This window comes from Pararge aegeria, chromosome 10 (genome assembly GCF_905163445.1).
Source record: "Pararge aegeria chromosome 10, ilParAegt1.1, whole genome shotgun sequence".
Taxonomy (NCBI): Eukaryota; Metazoa; Arthropoda; class Insecta; order Lepidoptera; family Nymphalidae; genus Pararge; species Pararge aegeria.
In genome coordinates, this window is record NC_053189.1 from 10,413,825 (window position 1) to 10,432,744 (window position 18,920).

At 35.2% G+C, this 18,920-nt stretch overlaps 2 protein-coding genes across 8 annotated transcripts in view; one reads left to right on the plus strand and one right to left on the minus strand.

The window, feature by feature from the left end:
- Window positions 1–15,453, plus strand: part of LOC120626722 (protein unc-80 homolog) — a 38,876-nt gene extending 23,423 nt beyond the window's left edge. For all 7 annotated transcript variants that reach the window (XM_039894371.1, XM_039894372.1, XM_039894374.1 and 4 more), the window contains 26 exons: window positions 630–799; window positions 1,026–1,274; window positions 1,377–1,506; window positions 1,772–1,912; window positions 2,226–2,419; window positions 2,630–2,775; window positions 2,962–3,156; window positions 3,532–3,727; window positions 3,909–4,127; window positions 4,524–4,669; window positions 5,635–5,821; window positions 6,571–6,732; window positions 7,069–7,272; window positions 7,493–7,609; window positions 7,940–8,074; window positions 8,301–8,424; window positions 9,034–9,243; window positions 9,624–9,808; window positions 10,367–10,532; window positions 11,212–11,388; window positions 12,030–12,143; window positions 12,228–12,344; window positions 12,667–12,845; window positions 13,490–13,647; window positions 14,248–14,345; window positions 15,023–15,453. In XM_039894371.1, coding sequence (XP_039750305.1) covers window positions 630–799; window positions 1,026–1,274; window positions 1,377–1,506; window positions 1,772–1,912; window positions 2,226–2,419; window positions 2,630–2,775; window positions 2,962–3,156; window positions 3,532–3,727; window positions 3,909–4,127; window positions 4,524–4,669; window positions 5,635–5,821; window positions 6,571–6,732; window positions 7,069–7,272; window positions 7,493–7,609; window positions 7,940–8,074; window positions 8,301–8,424; window positions 9,034–9,243; window positions 9,624–9,808; window positions 10,367–10,532; window positions 11,212–11,388; window positions 12,030–12,143; window positions 12,228–12,344; window positions 12,667–12,845; window positions 13,490–13,647; window positions 14,248–14,345; window positions 15,023–15,141 — 4,238 coding nt within the window. In that variant the 3' untranslated portion in view covers window positions 15,142–15,453. The remainder of the gene's footprint in view (window positions 1–629; window positions 800–1,025; window positions 1,275–1,376; window positions 1,507–1,771; window positions 1,913–2,225; window positions 2,420–2,629; window positions 2,776–2,961; window positions 3,157–3,531; window positions 3,728–3,908; window positions 4,128–4,523; window positions 4,670–5,634; window positions 5,822–6,570; window positions 6,733–7,068; window positions 7,273–7,492; window positions 7,610–7,939; window positions 8,075–8,300; window positions 8,425–9,033; window positions 9,244–9,623; window positions 9,809–10,366; window positions 10,533–11,211; window positions 11,389–12,029; window positions 12,144–12,227; window positions 12,345–12,666; window positions 12,846–13,489; window positions 13,648–14,247; window positions 14,346–15,022) is intronic.
- Window positions 15,454–16,576: 1,123 nt separating this feature from the next.
- Window positions 16,577–18,546, minus strand: LOC120626982 (nucleoporin NDC1-like). Its single transcript, XM_039894818.1, has one exon. The coding sequence runs from the start codon at window positions 18,301–18,303 to the stop codon at window positions 16,612–16,614; it is 1,692 nt and encodes a 563-aa protein (XP_039750752.1). The 5' UTR covers window positions 18,304–18,546; the 3' UTR covers window positions 16,577–16,611.
- Window positions 18,547–18,920: the final 374 nt, after the last annotated feature.

An 18,920-nucleotide genomic window follows, 5' to 3' on the forward strand; every position in this document is an offset into this window, starting at 1 on the left:
GCACTTTGCCATTTCCACTATTTTTTCGCATTTTTGAATGAGAAACTTTTCTTTAATCGTTTATGGCGGATAACAATTTAGTTCGATATTTTGTCAAGATAGTTTTCGCTTTGAACAACTACATAGATATTATTAAAATTGTTTGTTTTGGAATACTCAGCATTTTAAAAACCATATTCTAGATTAATTATGTTTAAATAAATTCTGCTGAACTCTACTTGTTTTAGACTATTTACTAATGTTTGTTTGTAAGAGTTTTCTGAATCGATTATCAATCCTTATCGAACTCGCATCTATAAAACGTTATCACAAAAGAAAAAAGATTTTCAGGCCGTCCCTTTAGGTATTTATTAAAACAGTCTAAAAGATTTGCATGTCAGTGGAGCTATTTTAGTTTTTGCGAGAAAAGGTGTATAGAAGATAGATACATTCAGGGAACGAAGATTTCCCAAAAAAAAATTTAGCGGCTAACTTAGGAGTTAATTTCGGTAAATGTTTTTTTTTAAATATTTCATTGCTTGTGTCAGATATAACGTCTTTGTCTCTGAAAAAGCACGTTGCGTACCCATTTTTGTTAGCAAGCCCTGCAAAAATAACGGATACTTATTATACCTTCCCATTTCTTTTAGCCCCAGCTGATGAGGAAATCGTTGAAGGAGTGCGTGGATCACATCACACGCAAGTGGCTTCAGCGTTATTTCCCTCTGTACTGTGTTCTGCGGTGGCCGAAATCATATCATTATTAGACGATGCTGCCGTGTCCCGGGAAGGATGCTCGGTATATGAAATAGCTTATCAGGTATAATTTTTATCACCAGTATTTTCACTTCGTTTATTGTTTAATGATTAGTTATTGTAGGATAATGAAGTTTCCAAAAAATATCTATGACTAACTATTCAGTCTTGGTTGTTTATAGTGCGTTAATACTTACAAATTCTTCAGCTTTTAAAGCTTTAAAGCCGTTTTCTTTAAGTAAGGATTAAACGTTTCACTGGTACCATTGTCTAAAATAAATTTGTCTTAGGTTATATGGGGATGTCTTGTGGAAGATTCTGCTCTATTTCTACGCCACGTGTTAGAAAGGCTAACAAGAGACCACCAAGATGAGATGTTTAAACTCCTGCGTCATTTAATACGTTTTATACCAAGATTACCACAACAGGCTGCGTTCGCATTGTACAACTATATTATTGGATATGTTATGTTCTACGTGAGATCACCGCATGAAGATGGACAAAGACTTATCGGCGCAGCATTGTCAATTCTGTGGATGGTCTGTATTCTTCCGAACACATTGTTTAATGATTTACGTACATTTTAGTTCACTTGTGCATTTAACTTTCATTCTTTACTTTATGAACCAATATTTTTAAAGGTAGTACACAGCGTCCACGGTATAATGTTCAAGGATTTAAAACAAATATTGCGTAAGGAACAATGCGACGCTTCAATTCTGCTAACTGCAAACGTGCCCGCCGCTAAAAAGATCATTGTACACGGTCCGTGTAAGTGTTAATATTTTTAAAGTTGTAATTGTTTCTTTTAAGTTTTTAAAAAGGTATAAAATAAACACTTCCGTAAATCCTAAAACTGCATCATTCTTTATACGGTGGATAACATGCGTAGGCTATTTTTAGTCTCTAACGTATTCTATATTGTTTCCATTCACCACAATTCACTTCGCAGCAAAAATGTGGACCTTTTTAATTTAGTTGCGGAGTTTTAACCTTATACTGAAACGTTTCGAAATCAAATTTTCGTTATTTTTAGCTGACAACGAAGGTAGTATACCGTCCCAATTCCCGGTTCAAGAGGACACCCAATTCTGTCAAATTTTAAGAGAATCTCTAGACTACTTTGGCATTCCTGAAAAATTACATGACGAACACTTTCTAGTTGACTTTAAGACACGTAAGTTTTATTTTTTAAGGAAACATTCTTCTTGAATCAGATTTTTTTTGAAATCTGTGATGTTATATTAAATTAAAATATCTCTATAAAAGATTTTTTTTCTTCTTCTTCATTGACACAGTTAGTGCTCTAATTATTTATTTAGTTAAATGAAAACTGTGATTAGTACGGTAATAAGACCTCATCAACATATTTTATTTCGTTTATTTTATTTTGCTTTAATAGGAAAATCTTTATATGGTACACCACAGCTGTAAACCTCTTTCCGAATAGCCTTGTAAATTTGATTGCTACAACTAATTTCGAATTTTAGGTCAAATTCACAACGCCCAAAGTTACGTCCGCGATCATTATTTCTTCAAGCGATCTCAATATCCTCAACTGGGATTGGTACATTTGGAGCCAGAGGAGGCTTTTGAAAAATTACAACAGCAGGAACTGTTACAGAAATTTGTTGAAATCGGCAAAGTATCACTTACTTGGGCTATACTAAAAAATGTGGACATGGTGAGTTTTTTTAAGGAGCGCTTACACTATATCGTTAAAAGAATATACACGCGAGAAATAGAATTTTAATAAATCTTCTAAATAGAATCTTATCTGGATTGAGTGCTATAAAAGTCATTTTAATGACATAATTAGAATATGTAGGCTAAAGATTATTTATTAGCTTAATATTATTTTTATTGGTGTAAATCGTACAATCTTACTTTACAGGTCGTTCAAAGAGTTGTATTTCTTCACGATGAGCTCATGAAATTGCCATCTTTTCCGAGGAAAGCTCTGGAAGCGGATCTGGTTTTGTATAGCCGAGGGCCATTGGGCTCAACTCTGCTTGGCTTAGACGTTCTACATAAGTTTATGTATGTTTTTGTGACAGTCTTCTAAGTCTAACTCTTCCTGAAAATTACAAAGTAGATTAATTAATTTGTTTCGTCGTAATTTTGATTTCGTTGAAATTACTTAACAAACGACATATTAATACGAATTTTCAGATATTTCATAAATTATTATTGCAAAATCTTACTAAAAATTAAAAATTATTTTAGGTGGGTGCGTCTTATTGCCCGTATGTTCGAAGCAATGGCAGGAAATTTTACGTCATCGAGAGATATACATCTGTTCTTGAACGTACTCAATGGGGCCTTGATGCTTCACAGTGAAGACTCCCTGATTCTCCGATATGTTATAGCAACTTATGTAAACGCTGCTTTTAACTTCAAAAACATATTCTCTACTAATGGGTAATTCACATTGTTTTATATCTTGACTAGACGGTTAGTTTCGTATTTTTAACGTGAAGAACGTACTTTATGCGCAATAATAGCATATGCCATAAAATAAACACCTCCCTGTGCTACCCAAAAAAACTACTTCAAAATCGCAATTGAAAAGTAGTAATAATAGGTTAAATTTGGTTATAAGGAGAAGCGGAGATGTATTAAAACATTTTGTTATTTCAATCACATTTTCTTAAAAAATCGAACTTAATAATTAATTTACAGATTTTTAACAGTTTCGAAGATATTCATTTTCACTATAAATAAATAGTCAATAGTTATAAAAACGCTATATGCGTTATATGCCTGAATATTCATAGTAAAATTTAAACTTTTCAGCTATCTTCTCATAATGCCGACACTCCTACAAATATACTCGAATTTCCAAACAAATAAGCTAGTGACGACAACGATAGAATATGCCGTGAAGCAATTCTATTTGCTCAATAGAAAACCATTCATTTTACAAATGTTCGGTTCAGTATCCGCTATACTGGATACTGACGAGGAGGCATCTTTTGGGGACGCTAGCAAAGTAAGTAATATACCCGATACCTAAACTACTCATGTCTAGCTCACGTGTTGTGTATGAGATTATTCGAGATGTTTAAATTCAGTGTTTTAATTGAAAATAGATTATTTCCCTAGACCATATTATTATACCTCGACAATTAAAGGTGCCATCGTTAATTTGTCCTACATTATTAACATTCTAGGTGCAATCCAGCTGTCTTTTCAATCTTCTACTCAGTCTGGAAACTCCATCACCTGACCCACTTCACATAGCAGAACTAATTAAAGAAGAAAAGCCACTCAAACCTATAGACTTTTGCTATCGAGATGAAGACGAAATGGTCAATGTATTGGATTGCATCAGCCTTTGTGTGATGGTTGTATCGTACTCTGCTGAAAGTATGCGAGGATATCAAATGCTTGTAAGTTTACATTGAATGGGCGTAACCAATCTACAAGACTTGTTGGAAGGGAGTAATATTTTTTTTATTGTTGTAAATATTTTAATATAGTAGAGATACAATATTAACAACAATAAAAATCTTGCTCTACAACTTTTTCTGCACATCATACTTGAAGACTAATAACTATACAAAGTTGCCATTAAAAATACGCAATAACTTACACTTACCTATACATAACGTGGGATAAGAACTAGAAAAAGAAAAAAGTCTTGGTGTCGCCTTTCGAGTAACCTTGGATTTATAAATTGTTATGACTTTATAAATTACAATATTATTCGAAATACCATGTCTCATTATATTTGGAATAATATTGTAAGTTGTAATATTTATATTTATTAACTTTCATGCTTACAGATTATACTCGAAGCGATACTGCCATGCTACGTGAAGCAAATACAACTTCCGACCTATAACCGAGAGGGCAAAACTGAGAAAGAAATCATTCAGCAGCTTGCCATTGCCATTAAAACTCTTGTCAATAACTGTGAAGGACTATCCAAGTAAGTTGTTTTACATTTTGATTCATATTACAGGTACGCAGGCAGACAAAATCCTCAAAAATCCTAAAAAAATCGTCAATTTACAGGAATTTTCATAACGTTATTACTTGAGCACTAAAAAGTTACATGCGACACGACACTGCTCAAAAATTATATGCTTGCCGTGTGGTGATGGCAGATCATTATACAGTTGTAACAACCGGTGTAGGTTACAACCTCTTCCTGGAGTGTCGTACAAGGCAGCTAAAAGAATATAATCCAGATGAGGCAGTAGCGTCCAATGTGCTAATACTAACATCTACTGCGATCACCAACCCGTTACCCAGCGTGGTGAAAATAGACGGACCCTGCTGTTGGGAGACACTTTCAGTCCAGCAGTGGACTGTCATAGATTATTGATGATGCATTTTGCACGCCATAACGATTATAATCTTCGTCAGGGTATGAATGCCTCACTATTAAGCACGTATCTTTGCTCATATAAGAAAAGAATATAGAAAGTCTAAAAAAACGTCTCAGTAACAGTATCTTACAATAAAGATAATTTACAGAACCTTCAATATTTCTAACATGTAGAATCGAAGCGGGTTTCCAAATTTTTACTCAATAATGAATCTTGGATATTGGATAGAAGCAGGCGTTACTTTGCGGAAATCCATGATATATTATGAAAATTAGTCTTAATTTGCTATACTCCGCGAAAAGCGGGAGAATCTGTATGGTGTAATTTATAATTTCTTCAATCCTTATACTCCACACCAAACAGATCTTCGGCAATGTACCCTCTACGCACGTTTCGCTCCGAAACCGGAGAGATGTTGACTTTACAACGATCAATTTTTGAGACAAAATTGTTAAGACAATTATTCATTGTAAAATCAACATCTCCTGAGGATGCTCCGGATATATTTTTCATAATACAATAATTAATCAATGGAATTCTTTATTTTATCATTTATTTCAAGATCATACAACGGCCCTTACCGAACTTCACCAGAACACAAAGGTTCCTCCCAACGTGGGTGTCCTAGGCCGGCTGCGACTCCTTTCATGACGCTTGATATACTGGACGATGAATCGCATTCGCGTTACGTTAGTGACCACTCTCGTATGCCTCCAGTCACTGACTATACAGGCACTGAGGATTCTGAGGTAGGTTATCATAACTTGAAGCCTGTAAATTTTTAATGAATAATTTTCTACTGTACTAAAGAACAGGAATTTTATTGTAAAAACACTTCTCCTAAGCCGATTAGTATTTGAGAACGATCAGCCGATCAACTGGTTAGTGAGCCGTTGCCTTGTGTAGACATTGACTGGGTTGATTGATCGCTCGTATTCGACCTCGCATTTAGCAGAGTAGTAGGTGGTTGATATTTCGTCCGCAAAACAATTTTTTGATTGAAACCCGTTTCAATTTAAATAGTTTAGGGTTATTTCAAAACCGGTTTCAAGCCCGGCAAGCTGTACTGTCGTTACAATACTGATATCTAACAAAATCATGTTACAATGGTACAGTAGCAACGTAAACAAAAATCATACTGCTAAATAACTGAAACCATTTACGAAACTCATAAATAGCTGATCTAATTGAGCACCCATTATTCAACTATCAATATTATATTAAAACCAAAAACCGATACCATTGTCATTGTAACTGAAGAAGGACAATGCAGTGACGTCCCTTTTGCCAACAATTTCGAAATTTATAAGTGCTCAGCACAAAATGTCTTCTTCAAACTTGAAGACAAACGTGTTGTTTTGGTTTTAACATCTTTTAACGACCCACCGGTTGTCTCAAATTGGCCTTCCTTGGGTATTATAAACTAAAAAAGATAACATAACCAGTATTCCTATATGTATTCACTTTCCATGATCATGAGTATATTTACTTTGGATAGCTCGTACGCGCTGAATATCGTCGTCCCCGAGACGTACTTCTGTCATTAGTAGGCGATTTTATCGACCGCGCCACAACGCGTTTGGTGGACTTGAACGGGTCTAAAGGGAGTGGAGGAAGTGAAGGGAAACCTGTGGAACTCCTCGATTCGAAGTCACATGCGGTAAAGAAATTACCTATTTCTTCTGTAACTTTCTAAAATACTCTGGTTTCTTAAACAGAACCTTTTAGAGCCTAGCTTAGATACATGTAATTCTAGTACATCAGGGCTAGACATTTCAAGGTTATCTATCGACACCGCTCTTTGTATATTATAAATTGAATTCTGCTGTTATCGTGTCATAATAAATTACGACTAGTGTCGAGATAAAAAGTTACAGCTTTCTCTCACAGCTCAAACAGTATTTGTACTTTTACTTAAAGTGTCTCGGCTTTCCGAGACTCATAAAACATTGCATTTGAAATTATAATGAAATTCAATGTTATATATAATTTCCAGAGACTAGCCGAAATAGCCCACTCATTGTTAAAAGTTTCCCCATACGACCCGGAATCTATGGGTTGCAGAGGCTTACAACAGTATATGATGCAAGTCCTTCCAGCTGCAGATTGGGCCGATGATTCGTTAAAACCCGCACTCATTATGATTTTACGCAGACTTGATAAAGTCTTTATGAAGATTGCTAAAAAACCTAGTATAAGGGTAAGTCCCAAAGCAATACAAATATTATCTTGCAAATAATGTGACGTACCAAATTGGAATAAAAAATGGCGTTGGTGGTGACATGAAAACATGTTAGACTAGAGTCGAAAGTGCATTGCAATTCCAATAAATTTCTTCAATCAATCTATAATTATTATTAACTTTGATAATTATAAAATAATTATGATAAATTATTTATAATTTATTATTAATTTTTCAGAGAAATACGGATTGGGATTCCGCCGCCATTTTACTCAAAGGAATATATGAAACGATGTTACGATGCCCATATATAGTGCATTGGCAGCAAGTCAAAACACTTCTTAACACTGTTCAGGTAGTTATTTGTTAACCCATCATTGTTAACCCATAACCGACGTCACGCTGGTAATGGTCTCACGTCTTTGAGACATTATAAAGAAGTCTTAGCCATGCAGGTTTCCTCGCGATGTTTTCCTTAATCGTAAAAGCAAGTTACCGGAAACTGATTAGGCCTAAAGTAACAGGAACGTGCCGACGATCAAACTAGGTTCTCACTAGGCCGAAATGTTAAGGCTAGGCGAGTTCGTACAAACGCTTCAAGTAAAAAGAAATAAATATATGCTTCAATGTTTATTGTTTATAGTATCCTATATAGGATGGTCGTATTAACGAAAATTATTTTTAGGCGTTAATAGTATCAGATAATAATAGCGGAGAAAACTTATCGTCGGCAACTGCTGCTCTAATGTCGCAACCTCCACCACCGCACTTTGGCAGCACTGTTGTTCGTTTGATCGCATTGCAAGTTGGCCATACTGGGGTAAGCATAAAATTACAGTTAATTATCAAATGAAATATCTCTAAAAATGTTAAAAACTGACCTGTTTTCACCACTAATGGCTTCACTGCTACATATCTAGTTATCTATTAAACTAATTATAATAATTTATGTAATGAGAAAATTGCTACGTCTAGATGTACTACATTGTATCGTTAAATTTACTAAAAATGTATTAATATAAAATATATCAACATGATTGTTGCAGGATAGTTATACATTAGAACAAATGTGCGGTGGCAGTGCAATTTTTCCAACTGCCGAAAAAACTGAAAACATGCTTATGAATTTAATCATGCCTTTAAGCCTAAGAGTCGGCGCCGGACGAAAAGGTAAACCATTTCATGATTATTTCTCCTTTGATTCTACTATTGTTTTTAGGAACTGAAGTGAACGAAATAAGTTTAAAATTTTTTTTTTGTTTTTTTCGTTAATAGTCTTCTCCTAAATATCCTAATCTTGAACTTTTTTGAGTAGGTACTAAAGTTCTTTGAAACATTAATAGTCAGCCAGTAGTACACGTCTAATGTTCTATTCAACGTAGCATATTGTTCAACAATAGCGAGGAAAATAATTATTTTAGTTTTTAAAGTGCCTTTTGAGTCCAAAAACGATCTTTACGAGAATTGTATATGAGATGATTTTGTGCGAGCATAAACTTATAGGGTTTGATCTGCCTTTGCCCTATTAAAGCGCCAGAACATCTCGACCTTGGTGAAAACATAGGTTAGGACATTATAAAGAGGTCCGACGAAGCCTCTTAGACAAAAGAATCAAGCGATAAGTAAAGAATGTTGCGGAACGAGTACAGGACATTTACAACGATATCGGCATTTACCAAGAGCGGCACAATCAAAGGCGTCGAACTTCTGTCTTTCTTCTTTATACTGTGGTGATAGTATGTGTGCAATTTTAACTTTTTTTTTGTTTTCATGGTGCAGATGTGCCACCGCTCCGCCAATCGGACGTGTCATATCTAGTGTCCGTGGTTGTGAGCGCGCTATGCCCACCCGCGCCGCCCGGACAAGCTTTCGCGGTCAATGCTAAGTTGGGTACCGATGCACGAGCAAATTCACTCACCTTCACCGGTAGTCGAGACACGCGAAACACAACTCGCTTGTCCAACATTCTGTACAGGATCGCCTTTTTGGGTACGTCTATCACTATACAAAACAACATGTCGATCACTTGTGGAATAAAAACGAATCTATCCCACGGGGACAATACATTTTTCGGGATAAAAAGCCTATGTACTCGTCAAGACCATAATTTGTCTATGTGCTATATTTCATCGAGGTCCATTTACGTCCATCCAAACTTTGCTATTTATGATATTAATGATCATGTAATAATTTAATTTGCATAAACTTGAGTATGAAGGTTCATAACCTTCAGTCATTAGACAGAATAGGAAAGGTTTGCGTGTTCATAAGTTTCCACATCAACTCTAATCTAAAATTCATTTCTAAAAGTTCTAGGTAAATTTGTTTGTCTTTCAGTTATGGTCATAACAGCTATTTTCATGTTGCAGCTCTTAAAGTGCTGTGCGCATGTTTCACGAGCGAGCTGTGCAGTGAGTGGGGCAGAATTGCGCGCGCTATGCGTGAGTTGGGACGCCGAAACGAGGCTGCTCATCATTTGTGGGATTTCCTCGAATACATAGTCACGTATCGTACACCTCTTTACATACTGCTGCAGCCATTTATCGTGCATAAGGTAAGGTTTGGCTTATAATTATGTTCAAGTCCTCTACAAAATTATATATATATATAACCTTTTACATTTATCGTTCTCCACTTATGTACTATAATGCTGTAATTGATGTGTACGGTTGGTTTTTTTTACTGTCGTTGAACTGATACATAATGAAGATTAATATGGCTACGGGGCACATTTTTGAACCTTGGCAATATTTTAAAATTGATTTTTAGATATAACGATGAGTTATTTTTATTATTACATACGTAGTAGTTTTGTTAATTTACTAACTTATTCATGGTACCTAATTGACTATTAAAAAAAGAACCATTCGGAACTATCTCTGAAAAAATAGCTAAGGTTCGAAAAATAGTCCGTATATTAAATAACAGCACAAATTAAAGTAATACGTATGCAGCTAGTTCACAGACTCCTAAACCGGAGCATCTGCACATGTTGTTTAAACCACAAAATTATTCAAGAAATGAAATGGCATGGAAAATGTCTCACATTGAACTGCACCAAACATTTTACCTAATATGTAGTTTAGCTCTGATATTTTTAATACGCTTGTAGCTATCTCAACCGCCAATCGGCGACCACGAGCGTCATATGCAGTTCGTGGTACGCGAGCGTATCCGGGGACTAAAGTTGCCCGCGGCACGTGCTCGGGGCTCGTTGTTAGCAGAGCTGGCTCGAGAGTTGCGCATAATGAGGGACACGCATGACAATTATAAATTCGGTAAGCCTTTTGTTTACCTTTTAGCTGTAATCTATCGGATTCTGTGCATTACAGAAATGAAAATTCTAAATAGGTCATAGGTGTTTCATCACGGTTAGTTATTGAGTTAAGCGCTGCAAACTACCGGAAAAGATGTTTTTGATTGTTTGATTTACCAACAAATGATTTCAACCATTTGTTAAAATATTCCCTCCGGTTAGTTTCACATTTACGAAATACGCCAGCTAGCTCATTTGTCAATAACGTGTCAATAGTGTCCGATACATTTAGATACTGTACTAAACTGCCTCGTTCGACAAGTGTTTTTACGCGGTGCTGGGTAAAAAATCTTAGCTTAGCACCCGGATTTAGAGAGTTAGCGGTATACACTTACTTCACTTAGTAGTAAAAGTTAAAATTTCCGCATTAGAGCTTATATGTTATTTCTAGAAGCGTATCTGCTATGAAGAGGAGCTAAGTACCGAGCAACGGAACTTTAATAGGCTAAAAATTTTTGCGGTTGTTGTATAATGTACTTCGAGTTCTGATTATTGGAGATACAAAAGGTTGACGTTCTGGGCCTTAGTTGCGATTTGAGTATAATGTTGAGTACAATTTAGTACAAGAATTAATATCATTTGAATGTAGTAATGCTGCGTTGGCGAGTCATTAATAGCCTGATGATGTACCCCATGAACAGAACAATTAGAGAACATCGGTCAAAGTGGTGGCAAGCGAGCATCGGAAGCGGTGCCTCGGACAGGATTGCCCGATAAGCAACAACAACACCGGCCTTCGCTCATCTCGATGCTAGTGGGACGCGCGCCCGCTCCTCGAACACCAGACCATCCTTGCGCTCCGCTTTCGGCCCAACGAGGTAACTACTCCGGTATATTTATAACACCATAATCATTGACATACCCAGCTTCTGGTCTAGGGGTCAAGTGAGATTCTTCAAGTAGGAACGTCCTCGGCTGTTTTCTGAAAATTAGTTAGAGGGTTTCGATGCAAAAGCCATCTAAACAAATAATTTAATAAGTTTTTCATTTCTGTTTGTCTACCTGTCTTTATCTTGACCGCTATACATTTTCTGAGAGAGTTCATACATTTTCTGCGACATTTCCAAGGGGGCTATAAAAATCAATCTAACCCAATATCTTTAGATTGCAGTTTGAATTTAGTACTACTATCCTTATCTACAGGGAATAGTACGAAACGGATAGCAGTACTAAATTCAATCTGCTATCTTAACACTTTGGGCTAGATTGATAAGTAACATTCATGGTTTGTATCCAGCCAACATAGATCGCTCGTATTAGACTTGTAACATTCATCTTAACGCATCTATGCTTTCAAGGTTTAATAAAGCACGACGTGAGAAAGCACTTGGTTAGTATCAACAATCAAGAAGCATTAAAGTTGTAACAATCTTATAACTTACAATATTGTCATGTTTCCAAGAGCTTTTAGTATGGCCATTAAATAAACTAAACTGTTAAACTAAAGTTTTATTTCCAGAATCACTATCTAGCAGTTCAACAACAAGTCAACACGTGTTCGACCTTGCCTCGAACAACAATAATGGCCGATTCAGTGACAACAGCAACAATAACGTTAATAATGCAAATGTTGGTAAGAAGACCATGTTAGCCTCCTATTATTATATATTTTATAGTTGCCGAGAAAGCTACTATAATCTGAACTATCATTTCACAGGTACAATAAACAACAACTTTGGCGGTGACCAAAAACAGGTTCTTAGCACACCACCGTATGGAAATGTGCAAACAAAACTGCGTTTCGTGCCATCAGTCGAGTTTAAATTGACCACAGGTATAAGAACATCGAATAAAAAATTTACTATTTTCTCTCCAGATGGTGGAAAACGACTACCTTAGGTTGATTTTATAATATATAATTTTCTTATCAATATATAATTTATAATATATAATTTTTCTTATCATTCACACGCATATTATATGTGCAATAAATATTTGTAAGTAAATGAGACGGAGCGCACAGTACATTTTTGATTAAGAGGACTTTAAAAACGGATATACAACTTACTTTTTAAGTCTTTGTAACTTTCCATTTTCATAGAGATAATAAAAAAACTATTTTTCTTTATTGACACAACTACCAAACCAAATCGCAGGAGCAATAGGCGAGGCGGCATTAACGCCTCTCTCTCCAGTGTCAGCCGTGTCGACCGGGGAGTCATGTGAAGAAGCGGGAGAGGGTGCCGGAGATGACGACCGACCAAGACTGCATCGTGCTCACGGACCTTCCAAGAAGACTTTCAAATTCCGACGAAGTCGTCACGCAAAGCCTGAGGTAAAATTCAGCATTTGGAAAATCTGCAAATTTCGGAAAAGATTGATTATTAACTGCGGTATTCACCTGGTTTTACACTATTTTGATTGAATTTATTATTTTTGTCATTATTTAGAGCGAAGAAATGATTAGCACTATTATACTATATAAAATCTATTATCTGAAGATTTTGGATTAGATTGCTTATTATTTTCAAGCTTTACTGTTGCATGATTTATTTTTTGATTATTTAGAAAAAAAAAAGTGAATCGTTATAATAAATATGTAAGCTAGAAGACAGTTAGGTGTCTCTATAAGAGATCTCTACCAGTGACCCTAGAAGATTTCACTGTTGGAGAAGAGAGAATAGGTACTGATACGTTAAAACATCTACCACTTTAGAGGAGCCACCAATGCATTGTCTGCTTTTAATGTGTATATAGTTCGCCATTTGAATGAGCTTTAATTTGCTATTAGCGTTGTAAAAATTTCCCTATATAAAAATACAAGGGATCCAGATTCTGCTTTTTGGAACAAGATCAGGGAAAAGAAAGATATGGCATACAGGCTAAGAACTCTTCAGAACACCCATCCATCAGAAAGTCTATGAACAAATATGTTAAATTTAGTTAGTACTAATTTTAAACTGTATTGTTTTTTTTCAGGCATCGCATGTTCGCTTAGAATCTGATGAATGTTCATCACCTGGTCCTGAGAGCACACCATTGCGCCGCCCGTGGCCGACACTCCTACAGCCTACAACAGTCACTGATACATCTTACGACAGCGAAATATCTCAGACGTCCTCCACGTCTGGATATAGGTGAGCTAGACGCACTACTACTTGTCTACTTGTCTTGTCGGTGGATACTTAAACTTAACTTCACTCTTAATTTTAAGTCATTAAAGGAATTTATCGTCATCATCATCAGGCCGTTAAACTTAGTCCACCACGCCCATGAGAACATTATGTAGAACTCTCCCAGGCATGCAGCATCCCTCACGATGTACGAAAACACAGAGTCGTGAATAATCTTTTAATGGTCTTTATCTTCTACATTTTATGAAATTTAAGCTGTTGTAACGGAGCAATACACGCGACAGGTTGGGTAGCGGAATGCTTATTTCGGCGGCCAAGCACCACGGTTTCTGTGTTCTGCAAAGCGTGGTTGCCGGGGAATTATGTGGACATGCGACTTAATACCTCTACCACGGACTTATAGACACAGGGCAGTACGATGCAGAAAGTGTTCCTCGCATTCCCTGCTTATTACTTGCCTTACCATTAGTTGGGCCACCTGCTTGGTCAGTCAATTATTACTATAAATAATAATACAAAAATAAGAATATTATAGCCCTATGTCGATTGTGTGCTATTTCAACATTTTTTATTAAGTTATGTGATAAGTATTTTATCTACCAGGGAGAGTTATAGCCTACAAGCTTCTATGTCGGAGTCACCGGGCGGGTCTGTACGCGCAGTACGAAGCGAATCTGCCACGCCGCACGCTAGCCCCGACGGTAAACCGCTCGTATGTACCGCCTCGCAATATCCCCTTCCCTTTCCCCCTCTCACAATCTCGCTCTAGCTCTCTTCCTCTTTTCTTCTATCAAACTATTCACTGCTATGCCTCTTTCCTTCATATTTTCGTCGTAAGAAAATAGTACCATCATAATTAGATAACCATTTACTAAGTACATAAATATTACCACCTATACAAGCTCTAAACTGTACCTAATTTGATAATTCTAAAAGTAATGATATGTCTTCAGCTACGTTAATAACTACCCAAAAAGAATCTTTGTAGGTTTGGGTTACCAAACAAATCATTGTAGGATCTGTAGCGGTGCCATTTTATTTCTACCAAAAATATTGAATCATTGGCTGTAAAAAGTAAAAAAAAAACAGAAACTGTTTTCTTATTTCGGATGCACTCTACATTTATTATTTATCTATCTCCTACCTTTTAGACGCTGCTGTGATCAAATAACTCTATATCTTATCAGTATATATCAGCTATTTTGTTTCAATCCAACATTGCTACAAGCTTTGCTTTTGATGTGGTTGTTTGTCCTTATTTGTGATGAATTAACTTTTGCCCAATTTTTTTTCTTTATTATTTGCACTTTATACTCCCTTATTCAACAAAATACATGCATGAGTACCGTAATTTATTTAATACCAACCATTGTCATAGCATCTCTGAGCTGTGAGTCTGCAACATCCTCGGCCGAAAGGACTGCTTTACTGGGTGCAGCCAGCCAACGCTCCCTTCTATTGAGCAGTGAACTTCGAGATGAGGACACACTACTTTAATTATAAACCTTAATTAAAAGAATATAGCTCAGGGTGCCGAGAATTTACATCAATGTTCATATTATATATCAAACTATGGTTTTCAATACATTTATAAACAACACCCAAAATATCCCTTCTCACCAAGCATTAAACTGTTTCAGTAATAAAAATATTTCCTAACACATCCTATCCTAAAATATTGGATACATATGGGGTATTCCATGCCAAATCGACCACTTTTGAACGTTACCACTTAAGATTTCGCTGAATTTTTTTTATCTTTTTCTACTTGATGAAAGACGTTTTTCAGAATTTTTTCAAATTTTTTTATCCAACACAAAAAAAGTTATGAAGCTTTAAAAAAAAATGGCTTTTTTATTTTCAAATAGCCATAACTCTCTCAAGAATTGACCTTTCGGGACGTTTTGTTTTTAATTGAATTTTTTGAAAAAATAAATTAAAAAAATTTAACATGATCGCTTCTATGAAATAATCGCGTTTTTTGTATAAAATCGTTATTTTTTCGAAGTTCGTCGTTCTAAATTTTTTTTTTTTCTCAAAAAAAACTTCAATCAATTCTAAAATTATCAAAAAAAAATTGTTGCATGATTTTTGAGTCATTAAATGTTAACTGCATCAATCATTAATCCTATTCATTATAATGGTAAATTCGCCCTCTCTGGTTTTACTGATTTCATGTTTTATCCTATGGGTTGAGCAAAATAAAACCTTTCTTAATACACCTCTAGGGTGTTCACAGAATATTCTCTGAAATTTTTTTGTTTAGCTGTTTGGTCTGTAGGATATCTGTGAGTCAATCAGGACAAACCTTAAAAAATAATTGATTAAGTTTTTTATAGATTTATCATTGATTTAGTATGTTACTATCGTAACAGATTTATTGTATTAAGTAATAGAAAATCAATTGATGTAGCTGTGATTGTGATATACTGAACAAAACTTATATTACTAATTGTGTAAAATTTATTTTATTTAGTAAAATTTTAATAGAAGTTTTTGTTGAAGATCGTGTTTTATTTTATTTTCTCACCCTTTCGATGTTCCAAGGGATCTGATATGCAGCTTAATTTTTTTTATACAAGAGTGCGAGAGAGTTGCCTCTATGGTTCCCAATTTAGGCCATAAATTGTAAGGTAATGTTTTGTGGCATTGAAATTCTCAACACAAGCCCCACCTTAGGAAATTGGATTTAGTCATTTTCTTGACTTGGAGAAGCCTCACCTGTGCCCGATTATTATTATCATTATCATGGGACAGCAATCATTAAAAACATGCTAAATTTTGAAAGTTCTGTGAAACACAACATATTAATTATTTTAAATCAGTGTGGTGGGTAGAAGCTCCCACACACCCCCTCTCTAATATCAGAGGAGCCTATGCAAAAAAGTGGGAACTATAATAAACTGATGAAGTAAACAAAAAAAATAAAATATTATGATTACATAGAAAAGTTATTTATTAAATCAATCATGGTTCTTTACACAGTATAAATGGTTGAATAGCAGTTTGTATCTCAGGATCTAATGGTATCTCATGAATATATTTTGAAAATGTGAGTACAATTTTATATAAACTTCTTTTAACTGAAGATAAGAGAGCAGATCTAATTTTTATTGCAAGTGCATCATTAAGAATATGCTTTCTAGGCACCAGACCAGGTTTAGTTAATTTATCTAGGTTCTGCTTAAGACTAACAAATGCTGATAATACTGTAGGCAAGTCATGTTGCGTCACACCATATTTATCTTCTTTTAAAGATGATGATACAATATTGGCAAGTCCTTCACAAGTCCACATAACTGGCTGAGCTTGGATAAGAATAAATTTTAATTTAGTATCAACAAGCTCGCCAAAGAAATAATTTATGCCTGGTTTTTGGCATAATTTCTGAATAAAACTGTTGAACTCTTCTTTCACTGCTGTCGCAAATGTATTATCAACAGTTTTTTTATCATGTTTTTTTAATTCTAGTAGTTGAGGAGACTGAGCCATGTTTCGTAGTGATCCTGTATATTGAGGTGGAGTATCTGGGAGTACTTTATTAAAACCATTCTGACTCTTTGCATCCACTTCAGCAGTATAAGAATCACTATTAATACTGTCTAGCTCCTTATTAAATTCATTTATTATGTACAAACATTTCTCTAGCAGGTTGTTCCAATTCTTAGGATGGCCACCTGGCTGTGAAAGCATAAAGGTTTGACCTCTTCTTGAAGGATCGGTCATTGACATATTCTTCAAATCCAGGGCGCCTAAGTAACTTGTAAACTGTAATCGCTGTGAGAGGGCAGTGGCCAATGTCATATGTGTATTGGAATCTATAGGGAACTTCATAGGTTCTGTGAGCACTATATTGAAAACTGTTTTCATAGTATAAGTAGATATAAAAAACAGACTTGTGTAGAACCAAAGTCCAATCCATATACCTGAACTAATTAAACTGATGATATTGTCTAATGGTGGATCTTCCAAGTACAAGCTATAAACATCAGATACTACACTTCTTGGTTTGCTGCCCCAAATGTAGTAAAATACACAATAATAAACTACAGGGGTTATAGAATGTTGGAATCCCATGGATAAAATGTTGCTAATAACCAGTTTGATTTGTTGAAATTTCTCTTGATAAATGTGAGGGAACGTCAAAACAGCTGCACCAAACAAATGAGATCTAGAGAAATAATATAAGCCCATCCACATCCCACCAATCTGCAAAAACAAACTTTGCTCTATCAAGCATTGCCCATCATAATTCTCACATTTCTTCTTCAAAACATTAAAGTTACTTTTAGCCAAAGATGAATACAAACTCATTGTAAAATATCCATTTAGAGCATACAGTGTACTAAATATTATATTTTGCATACTGAAGATGTTCATTAACATAGAGATTCTGGTAAAGTATTTCGGCACTGGTCTCGAATATTGACTTCCATAGATGTAAGCTTGAAAAAAAGATACTAATCCAAGAAGTACTATGTTGAGACTCAATTTCCAGCTAAATATATCATCGAACGTAGAGGTTATCCACTTTATAGGGTGGATCAAATCGACTTGAATGAAAAACACCAATAGTATAGCGATAACAGATTGCAGGCAAATGTTCCATAATACTGCTTTTATCAAACGTTGGGAGAATATTTCACTTTTTGTTTCCATACCGGTTTTAGGTTATATACCTTTTAAATTTTAAGATATGGAAATCACCATAATGCACACAACTTAGTCTATAAAATAATTACGTTTTCAATTCACTCAAAATTAATTACATAAATAAAAGATCAACGATCAACAAATAAAGAAAGATGAAATCAGTTCTATAATTCAACTTTGGTTTTTAACGGCTAAATGCACAGATTAATAGCTAAAACGAATTTTCAAACGTCAACATCAACCACAAACTAAATGGACAGGTTTAAACCTAGGTTTAAATTTTATAGTAGCAACTTGACACAGGCAAAGTACATTGTGCTGTTTTGGCACTACGAAAAGCCATAAATCAAAAGAAGAAGAAGTAATTTTATAGAACTTAACGCTCGCCAAGCCGAGCTTCGATCATACGACATACGACTACTGTTTTATATTGAGTGCCCTTAAAATATTAAAAAAATACCCTAAATACCTACGTAATTATCTCTTAAGTACCTACAGAAAGTACATTTACACGTGCGGTAACAATGGGCAAATCAAGTTTATCGAATCAAGCATTTCGACATCTCAGATTCTACTTTTTTTCTGTTTAAACCAATAGCTTCAGAGTTTTATTTTTAGGGACT